Source organism: Taudactylus pleione, unplaced genomic scaffold (genome assembly GCF_031769625.1).
Source record: "Taudactylus pleione unplaced genomic scaffold, aTauple2 ptg000095l, whole genome shotgun sequence".
Taxonomy (NCBI): domain Eukaryota; kingdom Metazoa; phylum Chordata; class Amphibia; order Anura; family Myobatrachidae; genus Taudactylus; species Taudactylus pleione.
In genome coordinates, this window is record NW_028284497.1 from 5908358 (window position 1) to 5927448 (window position 19091).

The following is a 19091-nucleotide window of genomic DNA, read 5'->3' on the forward strand; positions in this document are numbered from 1 at the left end:
TTATGGATAGCTATTGTGATTACGCACGCAGACGGCTGATTGTTGTGTACTGCGCATGCGTATGCATCACAGTGTGCGTGCGCAAAGGCATCACTGTGATTGCAGGGACCACGCAGAGTGATTGCAGAGTGATTGACAGGAAATGAGCGTTTTGGGGGTGGTGACGGGGGAGGCGGCGAAATGCAGGCGTGTCAGTGCTTTGAACGCCGTTGCAGGGGTGTGCATAAATTATCCACTGTGATGGCATACGCAGCTTAAGCTCTCACTGCGTACAGGAAGGTTAGCAATCTCTGAGTAAGGTCTGACCTTGTGTAATTGTGCGTGAGGCTCCGATGTCACTTGATGGTACCGATGTTTTCGCAGACTTGCAGAGTATTAAGGATGTGAGAAAGGGGAAGTGAGCGTCTTTATGTTGGCCTGCGACGGCATTGCTATTGCAAACATTACCATAATTATGCAGTGGGCTTGTGTGCGCAATCGCAGCTGCGATCACAATAGCGATCCGCAATGAATCAGGCCCTTAGTATGATGCAGTGTTGGATGCAAGTCAGCCATAAATGCTCCCCAATTGCAAGCATGGAACTAAATGCAATATTCACCCACATGCAGAGTTTTACACATCTATGTGGTGCACTCGTCCCTATCTCTATGTGGTGCATCCGCCCTTATCTCTTTGTGGTGCACTTGCCCTTATCTCTTTGTGGTGCACTCGCCCTTATCCATATGCTTGATTTGATAGTCGTCATCATCAGGGCGCACTTGAACCAGCCTATACTGTGTATATTATGTCAAATTACATCAACTCGCCTTGTGTGAACATTGCCTACAAGAAAACACCCCATTACAGCCCAGTTACATCCCTTCAGTCTCGTGGAGATGCGGCTGAGCTGCGTATGACTCTGTATTGCCTAGAGCTGCGTATGACTCTGTATTGCCTAGAGCTGCGTATGGCTCTGTATTTCCTAGAGCTGCGTATGGCTCTGTATTGCCTAGAACTGCATATGACTCTGTATTGCCTAGAGCTGTGTATGACTCTGTATTGCCTAGAGCTGCGTATGACTCTGTATTGCCTACAGCTGTGTATGACTCTGTATTGCCTAGAGCTGCGTATGACTCTGTATTGCCTAGAGCTGCGTATGACTCTTTATTGCCTAGAGCTGCGTACGACTCTGTATTGCCTAGAGCTGCGTATGACTCTGTATTGCCTAGAGCTGCGTATGACTCTTTAGTGCCTAGTGCTGCGTATGGCTCTGTAATTGCCTAGAGCTGCGTATGGCTTTGTATTGCCTAGAGCTGCGTATGGCTCTGTATTGCCTAGAGCTGCGTATGACTCTGTATTTCCTAGAGCTGCGTTTGACTCTGTATTGCCTAGAGCTGCGTTTGACTCTGTATTGCCTAGAGCTGCGTATGACTCTTTATTGACTAGAGCTGCGTATGACTCTGCATTGCCTAGAGCTGCGTATGGCTCTGTAATTGCCTAGAGCTGCGTATGGCTCTGTATTGCCTAGAGCTGCGTATGGCTCTGTATTGCCTAGAGCTGCATATGACTGTTTTGCCTAGAGTTGCATATGACTCTGTATTGCCTAGAGTTGCATATAACTCTGTATTGCATAGAGCTGAGTATGACTCTGTATTGCCTAGAGCTGCGTATGACTGTTTTGCCTAGAGCTGCGTATGACTCTGTATTGCCTAGAGCTGAGTATGACTCTGTATTGCCTAGAGCTGCGTATGGCTCTGTATTGCCTAGAGCTGCGTATGACTCTGTATTGCCTAGAGCTATGTATGACTCTGTATTGCCTAGAGCAGCGTATGACTCTGTATTGCTTAGACCTGCGTGTGGCTCTGTATTGCCTAGAGCTACGTATGACTCTGTATTGCCTAGAGCGGCGTATGGCTCTGTATTGCCTAGACCTGCGTATGGTTCTGTATTGCCTAGAGATGCGTATGGCTCTGTATTGCCTAGAGCTGCGTATGACTCTGTATTGCCTAGACCTGCGTATGGCTCTGTATTGCCTAGAGCTGCGTAAGACTCTGTATTGCCTAGAGCTGCGTATGTCTCTGTATTGCCTAGAGCTGCGTATGGCTCTGTATTGCCTAGAGCATTGTATGACTCTGTATTGCCTAGAGCTGCGTATGGCTCTGTATTGCCTAGAGCTGCGTATGACTCTGTATTGCCTAGAGCTGCGTATGACTCTGTATTGCCTAGAGCTGCATATGACTCTGTATTGCCTATACTTGTATATGCTTGGTTCTGAAGCATGCACAGTATGAAAACCTACAGTGTATACTCAACAAACATTCAACTCTGCATCAACCCCATTGATGTCTTACTAGTGCCTGTCTATCTGTCTATACATATCAAAAAGGATTTACTAAAGGCCCCCGTACATGGTCCAATTCAAAGTTGGTAAGATGTGTTGTACGATTGCCCTTGAAATTCTTCCCTTGAAATTTTTCATAAGATGTGGTCAAATGATGTACGATTGATAAGGTGCATAGAAGTGTATCACATTGTACTCAAAAGATTATAGATCTCTCTGCAAAACCATCTGATCTACGATCCAACTAGAGGACGGCGGGGACACGCATCGGGGTCGCAGAACATACAAAAAACACCTATTTTCATAAGATTGGTCTGTACAACCTATTGAAACTGTCCATATCGGGTAAAAAATCGTACCATGTATGGGCACCTTAACTCTGTGAGATAATAGAAACATACCCTATGGGGTCTATTTACTAAGCAGTGTTAGGAGACACAGTGAAAAGTGATAAGGTGCCAGCCAATCAGCTCCTAACTGCCATCTCACAGGCTGTGTTTGAAAAATGACAGTTGGGAGCTGATTGGCTGGCACCTTATAACTTTTCACTCTTCACTTTTCACTTGTCCTAACACTGCTTAGACCCCAGAATGTCATACAGGTTTGTTCTTTCATATCTTTGCCGCAGTCGCGCTGCAAAGCCCCTTTCGGCGCGCCATGCACCATGAGACTCTGCTAGCGCCGGGCGTCTTTTCTTGCCGAATATGCATCTAAGCCGCAATGCGATGTAAAATCTGATATGCAACACTTGTATATCTGAGTGCGACTGAGTCCCTGAATCTGTATATGTAGTGCTACAATGTAGAGGCTGCACCTTTTTTCATTCCAAGTTCTGTTGTGCTTCATATACAGACTCAGGTGCACACAGATATACAAGTGTCACATAGCAAATTACTCAGCACAGTCTGCTGGTGCATCCTAGTCGCATTAGACCCATTATCGTCAAATAAGACGCCCAAAGCTAGCAGAGTAGCACGGCACCTGGCGGCTCACTTGTGCCGGACAAGTCGCGAGGCGTGGTCTATTGAGGCTAGATGTATGAGGACACATCTGTAAAAAAGTCTCATGTGCTTATATGCCAGAACCTGCAAAGAGATGCAGGAGATACTTGGTGTAGAGGGGACTTATCACAACTAAATATATAGTAGAATATTACCTCATTACTCTTCAGTCTGTTTACTTTTGCTTCCTCCTCCCATTGCAGTTTTCCATCTATTTGTAGCAAAGAAAAAACAAAGCACAAGCTACAATACAATAATGGCAATTAGATAAAGTACAGTAAAGACCACTACAGACTAGGGCCTGTCTCTGAGTCACAGAGGTCTTTGTTCACAGATGCAAATAGTGAGTTTTTGTTTACACATCTTAGCACATGTCCGTCCTATTCTGAGTCGTATGGAACTTAACCGGATCTGTATTTCTGTGAAATAGGGCATTTTGGGGCGTGAACTGGGTGGTAGCAATGTGATCGCACATAACCACCCTGACATGTGGGAGTGTCATGTTAGCGTCATGGGCATGTATCAAAAGCTCCGTGCTATTCTAAGTCATACGTATAGTGGAAGGGAAACCTGTGTCTGATGGATCTCCTGCCCCTAGCATGGGGTTGAGGCAAGTGTAGGTACCAATGATGACGGTTGTGGTAGCCGGCGTAAAATCAGTGGACGACATGGGTTTCCACTTGCACACATACGATCTCCCACAACAGATACTCGCGTTAGCATACAGTAGTAAATGATGCTTCTGCGGCTGCCCACTACTACAGCCACTTTTCCAGAGGTTTCTACACATTTTCATAGCCTATAAGGCAGTCATTGAATTAATCGACTGAATACGACAAAACAGCAGCCAATCTCGATCAACATTACTTTGAAAATGTTCTGATGTCAGACTGAGATTGAATAGATGATGGCCGCTATTGCATCATGGGTAGCCACTGTCTGACCACACTAGGCATGCCCCATAAAATCTGCATCTCTGGCCTGAGTGACAAATTGCCAATCCTGCTGTATATACTGTAATCAAAGCATTAACATATTTAGATGCACTGGCTGTATATAAGATCACAAATACGGTAGGAAGTCTGGGAGGTTGTAGGTCCCCGGTTGACACAGCCCAACACAATTGTAACATTGTAACAAACGTACAGAAAGACCTGGCACTGATTATGTTATGAATCACAATTAAAATAATGTTGAATATTATCAATAAAGCAGCAAAGAAACAATGTGCTTGTAGTTGCATATATAGACACACACAATACCAGGTGTAACACAAAACAACACTAAAACACCTTTGATACTATGGGGTAAATTTACTAAAGTGAAAGTTTTTAGAAGTGAGTTTTAGAAGAGATGTTGCCCATAGAAACCAGTCAGATTCTAGCTATTATCTTCTAGAAGGTGCTAGTTAAATGTTAAGTAGAATCTGATTGGTTGCTATGGGCAACATCTCTTCTAAAACTCACTTCTAAAAACTCTCACTTTAGTAAATGTACCACTATAGGTGAAGGTTGGTATAGAGGAGGTCACAAATGAAAATTATAAACATATATATTATCACATACAATTCATTGACCGGTCACAAGATAATCTTAAAACATCACATAAAATTCTCCATGGAATAATAATACGTGAAAATTGCAAAACTATTACTTGAAAAGCTTTTACTATGGTTCCACTTGATTAGGTAGTTGAAGGAGGTGAATCTTATATTTTCCACTAATTTCAGTGTATAAACAGCAGATATTTACTATGTCCACACACAACTTGTAATAGTTTGTAGATGTACAAGTATCCTCCTTTTTATATACAGGAAGTCTCTAGCCGATCACTGATCACTGGTGCCCAGCTCCCAGTTCGGCTTAGCCTGTTAGAGCAGAGCAGGAGTTGGGGAACAGGGGGAAGCCCTGGATAACGCCATTTCGAAGTAGCGTTATTATCACAGGGTTTTCCCCTTTATTTTGTCACAATATATTTTTAGTAAATCTTTGCAGAGCACATTTCCCATTACAAGTATGTGAAATGTGATCTGCTTGCTAAAAATATGTGATAATTAGGGTCTGGAGTAACATTTTGCGAATTCTACTCCAGTTGCCTCCAGTTGTGATACTAAAATAATGTGAAAAGGGTGTGAAAACATCCTTTATTACATTTTTTTGTAAAAATAATATTGAGAAATAGGCCCCTTAGGTCCTGCAAATACTGGGCCTGATTCTGACCCACTAGTGAGCGCTGAGCGCTCGCAAGCGGGCAAGCAGGCCAATGGTGCCCAAGTGCGCATGCGCACGACGGACGCACCTCCGTCGTGCGCATGCGCGAGACCCGAATAACGACGGCCAAGCCGTTGTTAAGGGTCTCGCACCAAAGGGGGCGTGCTGTCGATGGTGATTGACAGCACGCCCCCTTTGGTGGGCGTGCCGGGGGCGTGGCTGCCCAGGCGGAGGCGTTCCCATGGGGAGTGCTTTTGGCTCTGATAGAGCCAAAAGCACTCCTGGGCTTGTGGCAGCGAGACCCTACCGCAGGGTCTCGTCGCAAGCCCGATGGTCGCAATGGTCAAGACCATTGCGACCATCATTTTGGCCGCTCGCTATAGCTGTGGGTGGTCACCCACAGCTATGCGAGCGGCCAGGAGGCAGCTCCAAAAAGGAGCAGGAACGGCCCTGATTCAGAGCGAGCGCTCTGTCAGAGCGTCCGGCTCTGAATCAGGGCCACTGTCCGTACACTTCTCCCTGTATTTTTTAGAAAGAATACAGGGAGAATGTGTCTGTGCATGCGCCGCTGCCGGATACCGTAACCACTCCCTGCAAGCTCTGTTCCTGCATGCAGATGTTAGTACATCCATGTTATATTTCCTAAATTCGCAATTGTGACTAAATTCGCAATGCGAATTTAGTCAGAATTATCACACTACAACCGCTTTTTATATGCAGATTGTAGTAAATAGGGCCCTATATGACTACTTTGTAGCAACTTTTCTCAAGCTTTTCTCCATTGTGCCATGTACTTATTGGCGAGTTGCTGGATTCTTCCACAACAAGTAAACACTGGGCAATCGGCTTTAATTAATTCTTTTTTTGATACGATTATTTGTGGTTTTAGGGCCTGATCCAGGTTGGATTCGCATGTAATCGGTCGATGTTTGCGCTCTGCGCATGCATATGCATCGCAGTGTGCGCGCGCAAACCGGCCACTGTGATCGGGTATGCGAACGCAGCGGACACACAGCGGCACAAACAAATGATTGACAGGGAGTGCCGTTTGGGGGTGGAGGGGGGGGTGGTCACAGAAACGCATTCTTTTGAACGCCGTTACAGGGGCGTGCATAGTTAAGCCCCAGCAATGGCGTACGCAACCAGAGCTCGGCATGGCGTCAGGAAGCTTCGCAGGTTATGAGGCATGTCAAGCTCACCCACAGCTCTGCATATGGGTCCGATGTTACTTGAGGTTACCAATGTTTTTGCTGACTTGCAGAGGTTGTAATGGGAAGTGGGCGGCTTTATGAGCTGAGGGCGTCTTTGTATAGTGCCGCCATCGCATTCATTTGCATTTCTTCTATACGCGCAGGTGCGTGGGATTGTAGACTTACGATCGGTGCTGAATCAGGCCCTTAATTCACTTTAATACTGTGCTGACACATTTATTTGAAGTTCATTATCATATCTGTTGTCATTATGTTGTTGGATAAATGCCACTAGCACTCTAGTTATATCTCACCTGGACCCTTCTCTAGGAAGATCACTTTCGAGTCAGAAAGGAAGTTGGAACCGCACAGCAGCAGCTCTTCCCGACCGCTAACTGAGCATGCACTCAGAGTGTAATTCTCCACTTGAGGGAGCTCCTGAGCAGAACGTTGAGCTGACGAATGAGAGTAAGATGGCGTTACATTCTGAAATTATTATAAAAACAAATATATGACCATGTAGGTATTATTTTTAATAGCTGTGCAGAAAATGTAATATTGTTCTTTTTAAGGTAATTCTTTGTATTTGTGAGCAAGTACCAGGATAACATTGTTAGGTTTATTACATTTATTTATGACATAGGTCAATCAAATTCAATCATTAGTAAGTTATATATGTATCCATCCAGAAGAAGACAAAACTAAATTTTCAAAGAAACAATTTCCAGTGTATCCTTATGGGGGATAATGTCTCTGGGTCAATCACCCCCATAAAGTCTCAATAAATACAGGTTGAGTCTCCCATATCCAAATACGGAATATTCCAAAATAAGGAATATTTTTTAGCTTGACTGAGAAAGTGAAAACTTTGCTTTCTGATGGTTCAATGTACACAAACTTTGTTTACAGCACAAATTATTAATAATATAGTATAAAATAACCTTCAGGTTGTGTGTATAAGGTGTATATGAAAAATAAATGAATTTCATGTATGTACACATACTTTTTTGATACACAAAATTATATATAATATAGTATAAAATGACCTTCAGGCTATGTGTATAAGGTGTATATCAAACATAAATGCATTCTGTGTTTAGATGCGGGTCCCATTCCCAAGATATTTCATTATTTCATGCAAATATTTCAAAATACGGAATATTCCGATATCCAAAATACCCCTGGTCCCAAGCATTTTGGATATGGGAGACTCAACCTGTATATAGTAGCTACAGACATAATTTTATAGAAGAAAGATATTTAATCCAGTTCTATTATGTTAGTAAATTTGCCACCTCATAAGGCAAGGATGTCCATAGCGTAAAGGATCTCTTCCAGTGCTGATGGTGCAACTTTATTTCTTCCATTCTCAATTGATGATCCCTTGGTCCTTTATATAAAAAAATCTTAAGACAAATCTTTGTACTGACCTCATATACTGTATATCTACACATATTATTCGGGTTCCCTCCAATATGTTTTTTTTCTTAGGGTAAATAAAGCTAGTTTTTCTAAACTCTCATTATATTTCAACCCTTCTTTTGCTGTAATTAAGTAGCTTACCTGTGAACCATTCTTTTGCAGTTGTCCTATGTCTTCTACAGTGAGATTCCCAAAACTGTACCCAATATTCAATGTGTGGTCTGTTTACTTTATAAATAATAATACCATACTTGTATAATACACATACATTAATTCCTCTTGTTATGCATCCCATAATTGTATCTGTCTTTATAGCTGCTGCCTGGCACTGTGCAGTGCTACTCCTTTTTCAATTAGCATGCTTAAAATCTTTCCCATCTGATTTTTTTTTACTAATTGCATTCTATTTAATTGTTTGAGTAGTGTGACACAATAAATAGAATGCCAAGGGGAGATATATATGCCCCAGGTTTTTAGCTTCTGTCAGGTAGAAAAAGTCAGAGACCTGTTGAGAGACACCATGATTACTGAATGTAAGTGCTGTGCTAAAGACTTCTGTTTTGTGAGAGGTTGTTAGGTCCCTCCACTCTGAGAGAGAAAATCATTTTGTTTAGTTAGAGCTGGACAGGCCAGCATTTACTTGTATGTTCTATGTATTTCTATGCTGACAATAAAACTAGCTGCGGTTACTACTACTAATTGGCTGCTGCATGACAAGTGCAATGATTTACCCCAATAGATGGCACCCTGACCCTGATCTAAGTAGTAGTTATTACTATGACCTAGATACATAATTTACTTTTATTTATGATTTCACTGTACAATCTGTCAGTTTGCCTAAATCTTTCTGTAGCAAATTACTATCATGTTCAGTGTTAATAACTTTACATAGCATACTGTTATCAACAGATAGATACTTTCTAGACTATCTATAATGTTATTAATATAAAGACTAGTATTCGTCATCTTGATTAACAATAACTGCTAAAAAACTCCACATTTTTCCATAGATAAGGCAATAGTGTCTGATGATGTAATCACCAGACAAATAAATGTGAATGGGCTACATTATAGAGAGGCGTCTCACCTCTTTTTAAATGGTGGTGCCCCAGAATTAATTGAAGATTGAATGAGGTTCTGGACATGCTAAGAAGAGCAGATTGGAGGCTACAGGAGAATGGACCCAACTGCCACGCTCCGCCAAGTCCTGCTGAGGATTGACAATAGTCCCACACTGATGATATCCATAAACAACAATTTAGAGTCTAATAATAATCTAGTAATGCAAGTTGCAAATGATCAGGTTTGGTGGACGCCTGTCATTAGTACCTTGCCGAGATTTGACAGTCGGGAAGCCAGCGGTTTGCATTTAGACCGTCGGCTTCCTGACTACATCCCCTGCATACACATCAATTCTAACAGTGAAAACTTCAAAAACTGGTAGGAGAAATCGGAACCCTCTGCAGACTGTTCTAATTCTGGTGGGCCAGTCTGAATTTTGGTTAACTGTCTCACCTAGGGGCAGATTCTGTTGGACACAGCATAAATCTGATCCAAACTGCACATGCGTCCAGAGACGCAGTTGTGATGCATTGGATCATACGATCTCAGAAATGTCTTGAAATTTTATTGGGTATTCCCAAATGCATGGAGTTTGTCTTATGGTCATGTTACGGGAGTGTCATAGACGTGTCGCATAAGTGGCAGCAATCTCAGATGCATAATTGCTCACATTGGAGACCAAACTATGATGGAGAATATGCATCTAGCATGGGGCTGGTTCGAGTTTGGATGGTGCAGCCAATGGTTGCATCTATAGATACATCACAGTATTTAAGTGTTGTAGACGTGTGACCACCAAAGAGGCAGCCACGTAGGGAATTATAAGATATCCTGCTCTTCTGGTAAAGGTAGAACTGCATGCACCTACTATAACAGTACTGCACGCAGCACTACCTGTGTGTTTGCAGAACCTATTAATATAGAAGCGATACGAAATCACCCAATTTCTCTAACAAAAAGGCTTTTTGCCCTTTGATGCATGACCTTACTTTTCTCTGCCAGAAAAACGCTTTTAAGGATGGGCCAATTGGTTAAGAATTCAAGTCTTTCTGTAGAGGTAAATGGCTATGTGCAGCAAAAAAATGCCCTCGCCACCCCTTTATCTCTATAACATCTCAGTCAGCAAATTTAAATCTCCTTTCTGTGATGTTCTGCAAAATAAGGCACGCCGTGCTTCTGATCTGTACTGCACTAGGAATGTCTTTGCTCTATCAATTTCAACCCATGCCTCCCTACACCTGTAAACTGCTGCAAATGTCGCCCAGCGGGAATCATACCACGTCTGCGCAAATCGAGGCACACAGTGGTTCTAAAGCTTTATTTTCACCCCGGAAAGGTCGTTTTTTGTTGATATGTGTGTACTATTTGTGGCATACACAAGTTGGATAATAGCATACTGTACACCATTGGAATCTGCATATGAAGTGGGTCATGAGACTTTACCAGGGTGTCAGGTTTGTACAGCCGTAGTCACAGTAACAATAACAGGTAGCAGAGGTGAAGCGGAAGATACAGCGGACTGACCGGCCATGTATATATAGCAGTATGTATGCAGGATAACACAGGGTCTCCCCGAAGCAGAGTACTACACGTCCATGTGCTCTAACACAGTGGTAGGATGGCGCCGCGCATATGCAGTAGCACTGTTGGTGTCCATCTTGTTAAAGGACCTGATGCCCCAGTAAAGGAGCAGATAGCAAAGGAGTGCACTCTATTACCAAGAGTTTTGGGATTCATAAATGACCTTTGCAATGTATTAGCATAGGACTGGAACATGAAATGGCACAAACCTTAGGGAATTTCCAAAAATTCCTCTTAGAAGTATGAATAGCTCTTGTATTGTATCGAGACTTAATGCAGCTGTTGAAAGCACTGCTCACTGCTTCTCTACAATGTGTCACAAAGTGATGAAACAGAAATGCAGATATCCGCCTGTATGCTGAGGCCAGTCCGTCCTATCCCTACACTGTGTTTCATACCCGTCACCATTATCAATGCACACTTGCAGAAACTCTATGCTTGGTACAAAAGATACGTCTGAAAACAGGTGTATTTATGCATACACAGAAGTCTGCATAGTCCTCATTCCCAACATACTCAACATACTTTTCCTACATGTAAATGCCTTGTTGCCACCCAATTACGTGCCTTCAGTTGCAAGAGGTTATGTGACTGAGTGATGTAGGACATCACATCTCCCATACTTACATACACTAGGCTCTGCAGCAAGCGCAGCGTGAAAACATGCAAGATACCTCCACAAACCTGCAACTCTGCTTTAGTCTGACTGTGCCAGTCTATGCTTCTTATTCCTATGTCCCCTTCCAAACCTGTTTTTTATTGCGTAACCCTGACTGGCTGCCAAAAGTCTGTAGCACTTTGGGCCTGATTCAGCAAGGAACGCACAGGTGCAGATGCACGCACCTGTCGCTGCAAGAATATGCTAATTAATGCATACGCAAGCAGAATAAGCAGACACCTAGCACTACATAATACCACCCACTTCCCTTAACGTACGTCCTCTAATACCTGGCAAGACAGTAACATCGGTAACATCGAGAACCATCAAACACATTAGCATAATAGTGGTTGACCTGACCTCACTCAGGATTTGTGCCGCTTCCTGTGTGCAACTAGACCTCAGGCTATGTCTGTCGCCGCAAGGGCTTAATTGTAGGCAGTTCTTTCAGATCCAACCAGATGTAATTAGGTTTTGCTGACTGATCTGCATCACCACCAGCAGTGGGTCTCTTAGGAAAAATTTAGTTTTTTCCTGGCAGACGCAGAAACTGAAGGAAGAGATGCTGCCATGTCACGTTCCGCTTAAGCTGACAATTTTTTCACCAACAGCTCTTTGCATCTTTTCAGATTTATGTCCATTGGAAAGAAAGACAGAAGGTATGACTAAAACCTAGGATCAAGTATGGTCGCCAAAATATAGTGATCTGATTTCAAGAGATTGATGACCCTTGGATCCTGGTAAAGCGAATTAAGGGCTTGATTTACAAGTCTGACATACTTATCAGAATCACTCCTATTCATCTCCTCCTTCAGTTTCTCCAGCTGCGTTCGCAAAAGTCTGATTAGGGGAAGGACCAGTGTCTGAAATAACTTCACATGAGGCAAGTTCAAAGGGTTTGAGAACCTTCAGCAACACGGAAATTATTCTCCACTGTGCTTGACTAAGGTGCATTCCTGCTCCTTTCCCTATGTCATAGGCCGTTGTGTAGCCTTGGATGGCCTTTTGCTGCTCGTCCATCCGCTAAAGCATATAGTTGGTAGAATTACACCTAGCTACTACCTCTTGCTTCAGCTGATGGCAGGGCAAATTCAACTTGCTGTTGTTGCAATCTTCGATACGCAGTTACTGAATGTCGAAAATGTCTTGAAATCTTTTGGGCCACCGAGAGCATCTCCTGCACACCCCTGTCATTTAAAAAAAAAAATTGCACCACCAAATTAATTGTGTGAGCAAAACATGGGACATGTTTGAATTTGCCCAGATGTAATGCTCGCACAATATTGGTGGCATTGTCAGAAATCACAAATCCTGAGGAGAGTCCAAGTGGGTAAGCCATTTTGCAATGATTTCCCTGAGTTTTTCTAAGGGGCTCTCAGTGGTATGCCTCTTAGTGAAACCGGTGATACATAGAGTATTCTGCCTCTGGATGAGCTGGCATTTGTTAGATGCAGCTGCTGTTTGCACTGTTGGAGGCAATACACCTACCCAGTGGGCTGTCACAGTCATGTAATCTTTAGTTTGCCCTGTCCCACTTGTCCACATATCTGTGGTTAAGTGGACAGTCATCACAACAGCATTTCGGAGGACACTAATAAGGTTTTTTTTAATGTCCTTATACAGACTGGGAATTGCTATTCTAATGAAGTGGAATTTAGAAGGGACATAGTAGTGGGGACATAGGACCTCGATTAACTGTCTAAAAGCCACTGTATTAATGGCAGATACTAGACACACATCTAATACCAGCATAGCTGTTATGGGATCAGTAATCCGCTGTGCAACTGGGTGTCTGCTGTCATACTTGTTCCCCATTGCAAAGGATTGTTTTACAGTCCATTGTTTTGTTAAACTACTAAAAGTAGTCTTCTTCCTGGTCCCCTTCTGGGATGAAGATCCATTCACAGCAGCAGCAGCAGCAGCAACAGGTGCAGCACTCAATGATCCTTCTGAGGAATTACGGATAGGAGAGGAGTCAGTCATTCTTATGAAATTGGATGCAGGACTACTTCCGCTCATGATTGAGGATGTTGATTATGATGCAGGTGTTGGTGGTGGAGATTGCAGGCACTTAGATCTAACAGAGAGAAGGGAGCAGCTAGGTGACACTGGACTGACTGTTATGTTTTCTTTAGCCAAAGTTTCTGAATTTGAAAAACACTTTTCAATTTGATGAATGCGCTGAAAATGACGTAACAGGGAGGAGGTTCCTAGATGGTTAAGGTCCTTACCTCTACCCCACTCTTGCTTGGCAAAGGTTACAGATGGCTTGACAACTGTTGTCTGGATTTGGGTGGAAATAACTCCACATATGAGAAGTGAATTTTTTTGTCTTTTGCCCCGGCATGAGAGCAATGGGCTTTGACTTTTCCTACCATGGGCAACAATTGTTGCCTGATTTACACAAACAACATCCTCGGCATCAACATCTTTATCATCTTTGTTAGCACCAACTACAGAAATATCCTCCTCATCCTCCTGGTGCAATTCCACAGAAGCATCCTCAATTTCTACATCAGCATGTTGACTTGTGCTGCTCATCCTCACATTTGCAGAGGGCACACAAATGGTGGAAGGAGGATCCTCTTGAAGTACAGTATTAGAAAGGTCAGGCTCACACATGGCGACTGCGGACACACTTGGACTCTCCTCGGGGATCTGTGACTTTTCTGAACACACAGTTGGTTCATGTGCCTTAGCGATTTAAAAATTTTTTTACACTTCTACAGGAAGAAGGGCTTACATCATCATAAGATGCAGAACCAGCAGTCATAAATAAAGGCCAAGGCCTTATCCTTTCCTTGCTACTTCGTGTAGTAAATAGCATATTGCCAATTTTTTGTTTCTCCGCAGCTAACTTAGCTTTTACCGAACGAAGATAAGCCGGGAGCCAGGCGTGTACAGCCGCGGGGGGACTTAGGGTTAGGCACCCCCCGGGAAGGTTAGGTTTTGACCATGGGAAGGTGGGGTTAGGGTTAGGCACCCCCAGGGGGAGGTTAGGGTTAGGCACCCCCCCGGAGACTTAGGTTTAGGCTGTGGGGAAGGGGGGCTAGGTTTAGGCACTTAGAGGGGGGTTAGGGTTAGGCACTAGGGGGGAGGTTAGGGTTAGGCGGTATTACATACTGATCCCTTGTTAACCAGTGCTATTGTATTGCTGCTTTTTGGTCATGATACGTTATTCACATATAATTGTGTTGCAGTGACCTCAATAGGCTTTACTTACAGCACTCTATAGGTATAGAAGCCACTTGTAGAGAGATGCCTTTTCCGCCTCCCTGTGGAATATGCACCCGGAACACAAGGCGGACACGTGTGTTCTTGCGACCAATGTCTGTCTCACCCTTCCTGAGTTCGATGTCTGAATTCCGGAGCTTCAGAATTCCAGCGCAGTCTATACTGGAACATGGACATGTACAATATTCATCAATCACCTAGCACATCACTAAAGCATACTTTAATTAGTATTCTTAATAAGGAGTTGGACATTTTGTGTTCAATGTGGGGTAATTCTCTGTGTTTGTTCAATGCATCTTACTTGGCACACATGTTGTTTTCGGGGAGAAGAGACATTTCCAGAACTTTGGTGCTTCCCACTAGAGCTTCATAACTGGGTGTAGCCACCATTTTCCCTGTGATCCGATGAATTTGGTAAAAGGCATGAGGTCTCAGGTTGCGTTCATCTGCTGTGCCGATAAACATCTGAAGGGTGAGTGGCTTCTCATTGTATCCTAAAAGCTAAGGAAGACAAAATTAGGCAGAATTGTAACACCTGATGAAGGAGACTGCAGTATAGAACAACCTGTGGTTTTGGACCCCGAAATTATTTTTAATTCACATGCACAGGTTTTTTATGGGGAAATGCCTCCTTTTGAGGCATATTAACACTTAGGGGTAGATTTACTAAGATGTGGTTTATCAAAGCCTGCGATCATTGATAGCTTTAAAACAGCAATAGAATAGGGGCTGATTCTGAGCTGCACGCAATGTCGATATTCGCGCAAATGGTCGATATTTTTTAACTGCCCATGCATAGGCGTAACTGCCATTGGGGCAAGGGGTGAGCTACTATGGGGCCAGAGCTGGCTCTAGGGCCTGCTGCTCCTCCTGCACCCAGTCACACTGCACTGCAACACACTCATGCTGCCTGCTCTGCTTGGATGTCCATGTCTGCTTCCATTGGGAGGTGGCATGGACATCCCTGCAGGTTAGGTAGCACTACAGCAGAGCCAGATTAGGGGAGAGGCGGGCATGTGCCCCCTCTATCAGGGGACCCTCTGCAGCCTGCAGTTGCAGCGTATCCCTGCCTGCTATGCAGTATGCACCGCGGAGTACGTGGAAAGGATGAGGAAAGGGGGCGAGCCAGAACAGGTGAAGAGGTGGCCTGGATGAGGGCGGTTTGGATGACTGGAGGCATGCTGAACTGGCATACATACATATATACACACTGACTGCAAGTAACTATCCGGGCCGCCCCTCCCCCTTACATCTAATCATGTGACTGCAGTGCACCCCGCCTAATATAATGCACAACAATTATATATAAAAGTACACTATCTAGGTTTTCACATATAAAGTACTTGCATACGTGGCATTTTCTGGTGGATAGATACTTTTTGTATTTCTTTAATTATAATACTAATTTCCTAGATTTGTCTACAGTGCATTAAATTATCAGATGCAGGATAACATACAACTACACACAGATAAGGCCCTGGTTGGGAATTGAACCCATGACCCCAGTGTTGTTAGGCTAAAATGCTAACCACTGTGCCACTGAACTGTCTTGTCTAGAAAAATGCTCAGTTTTCATATTTTCTTTAAACCTTTTAGCATATCATTTTATTTTGTCATATTATTTATAGGTCACGGCTATGTTATTAAATAGATCAGAACACAACTTAATTATTACGATTATAGAACTAATTTACTAAACATAAGGGGCCTATCCATTTAACGACATGAAAGTCTGAATGTCCAGGGTTCAGACTTTCATGTCGCTGAGGTGCGGGTACCACACTGAAAGACGTTCACTGAACGTATTCAGTGCAGAAGCCCAACCTCTCTATCTATTAACATGCCGAACCTGACGACCATCGTCAGGTTGACCGGCATGTTCGATAGATAGTCGGGGTCGGCATTGTGCAGAAAGTCGGCAAATGGATAGGCCCCTATAGGCATTAACTTGCACAGTGCAATCTATAACAAACAGCAGGTACAGTAGAAGTGCTCACGCAAACATCTGCACACAACATCGCTACATATGAGCAAAGCTGTAAAAAAAAAAAACCAGTCACAATGGCTACTCTAATACACAAATATGCTCACATTGTTACAGGGTTTTAAATAATATTTACATGGAGAGGGGATCAGCACATATATTTCATGTTTTATTAATCCACTTTCTTAACTATTTAAATCTGCATTTCTTCTTCCCTCTAGCTGTGATTTTTTCGGTTTGAGTGGATGATAGGTATCTTGGAGATAGAACGATGCACACACAAGCTGCAAAATAAAGATACAGGAATGCATAGCTGACCATCAGAGTTCTTACAGATTCTCCAGCATATTGGAGAGGGCTAGCGTGGGAAAGCTGAGACGAGAGGAATACAGCTGGGAATCATCTAGTCACCCAATGAGCTGTCCAGTGTTATTGCCTGTTCCTGACTCACAATACTAGCCCCACCTTCCAGATATACAAACTGATAGCGATAGATCCTTCTTTCAGGCCTACTCATGATAGATAGCAGCTCACAGGTACAAATATTTCACAAATCCTTAGGGCTCTATTTACTACTATCTGCATTAAAATGCAGATTGTAGTGTGATATTACCGGCTGAATTTGTATTACGAATTCCGGCAATATCACAGGGATTTATTAAAAATCCCTTAAAGGGACAGACCTGGAGACAAGAACTCTGCTACTGACTAATGCTGCCCATCCACTAGCAGACCTCAAAACGACTGCACGATTATGACATTGCAATCGTGCAGTCGTTTGTCAGTCTGTGATGTGCCTACACTGAACGAGCAGTCGTTCAGTGTAGGCACATCAATCATCTGCAAACATGCTGAATCGTCAGGTTGACCAGCATGTTTGCCCGATGACAGATGTCTAAACGACCAGCGGGAGCGCACATCGCTGGTCATTTTAGACATTTTTGCAAATGATATGCAAATGATTTGCAAACGATTTATGATTGATTGAACGACAACGATATAGTTATCGTTCAATCGCTCAACTTAATCATCTAGTGGCTGGGCACCTTAAAAGAGGGGAGCCTGCCAGCACAAGGGACGTATGCTGGGCATTGTGAGACACTGTGACCAGTGTATGGGTCCGACAGACAGTAGGGCAGAAGTTTATATAAGGTCCAGTGACGGACCGTTGGTGAAGTACGCCTGAGGCGTTAAGGTGGAGCTAAGCTCCTGTGTTAAGGGTGCCTTGCCTCAGGGACATCAAGGGAGCGACATCCGATCTGTGTTAGCCGGACGGCAGGACCAGGCTGGAGTGTGCTGGCTGATGTAAGGAAGCTGGCAGGAACACTAAAGGCGGAAGCAGTGTCATCGGGACCGCCCAGATCCTCCCCCGGGGCTGGTGACTGACAGCCAGGGACCTGACTGCCGGAGAGATTGCTGTCTTCCTCTGAGGTGCTGGAATTGTCAGCTATTATAAAACACCACACTTCAGTACAAGCCTTGCAGTTGCTACTAACAGTGGGCCTGATTCAGACCGTTCGCGAGCACATAGCGCTCGCAAGTGGGTCGATGGTCCCACACTGCGCATGCGCACGTCTGAGCTGGCTCCGGCGTGCGCATGCGTGAGACCCGGCCAGCAACGGGCACTCCGTCGCTACGGGTCTCGTACCAAAACGGGACGGCTGTCGATTGTGATTGACAGCTCGCCCCGTTTTGGGGGTGGGCACGGGGGGTGGCCTCAGTAGTGAGCTGGGGCTTGCGATGGATGAGACCCTACCACAAGGGTCTCGTCGCAAGCCCGATGGTCGCGACCATTGCGACCATCACCTGGCCGCTCGCAAAAGCTGTGGGTGGTCACCCACAGCTTAGCAAGCGGCCAGGAGGCCGACACACAAAAAAAATAATGCCGCCCTGATTCAGAGCGTCCGGCTCTGAAACAGGGCCAGTATCCATTACTGAAATCATCAGTCCTAGCTACAAGTAATGGTCAATTTTCTCATTAAAGTCGCTTCCTCTGTATCAGCTGAGGTAAAAAGGGACTAATTAACCATTTTCTGAGGTAAAAAGGGACTAGTTAACCATTTTCTGAGGTAAGACTAGTGAGGAAAGGGAATACCTCAGTCATGTGAGGCTGAACCTCTTACAGCTATAATAAAGGGACATCTAGTCTACACTGCTGGAGATATCCTAAAAAAACTATTTTCAGAACTTCCAGCTGAAAAAAATTTGTAGATACAAGTGTAATCTTTATTGCTCACAGTGTGTGTGATGAGTTGTCTTCTGAAATTGTTGAATCATATGTCCGGTGTGGCAATTGTTATTCTGCTGAATTGTTATCTGTGAATAAATCTTACTTTTAGCTCAACCTTATTGCCTGTACCTATATTGCAACACTTCAAAAGGGTTAAAGAGAACTCTGAACGCAGAGTTGTTTGGTAAGCAATCTATT

General features: G+C 43.8%; 1 protein-coding gene across 1 annotated transcript in view; it reads right to left on the reverse strand.

Moving 5' to 3' along the window:
* Positions 1 to 19091, reverse strand: part of NFATC4 (nuclear factor of activated T cells 4) — an 80271-nt gene that overhangs the window by 11029 nt on the left and 50151 nt on the right. Inside the window, exons 4-7 of the mRNA XM_088470210.1 lie at positions 14981 to 15180; positions 14669 to 14841; positions 7037 to 7177; positions 3478 to 3533 (exon numbers count right to left, since the gene is read on the reverse strand). Coding sequence (XP_088326336.1) covers positions 3478 to 3533; positions 7037 to 7177; positions 14669 to 14841; positions 14981 to 15180 — 570 coding nt within the window. The remainder of the gene's footprint in view (positions 1 to 3477; positions 3534 to 7036; positions 7178 to 14668; positions 14842 to 14980; positions 15181 to 19091) is intronic.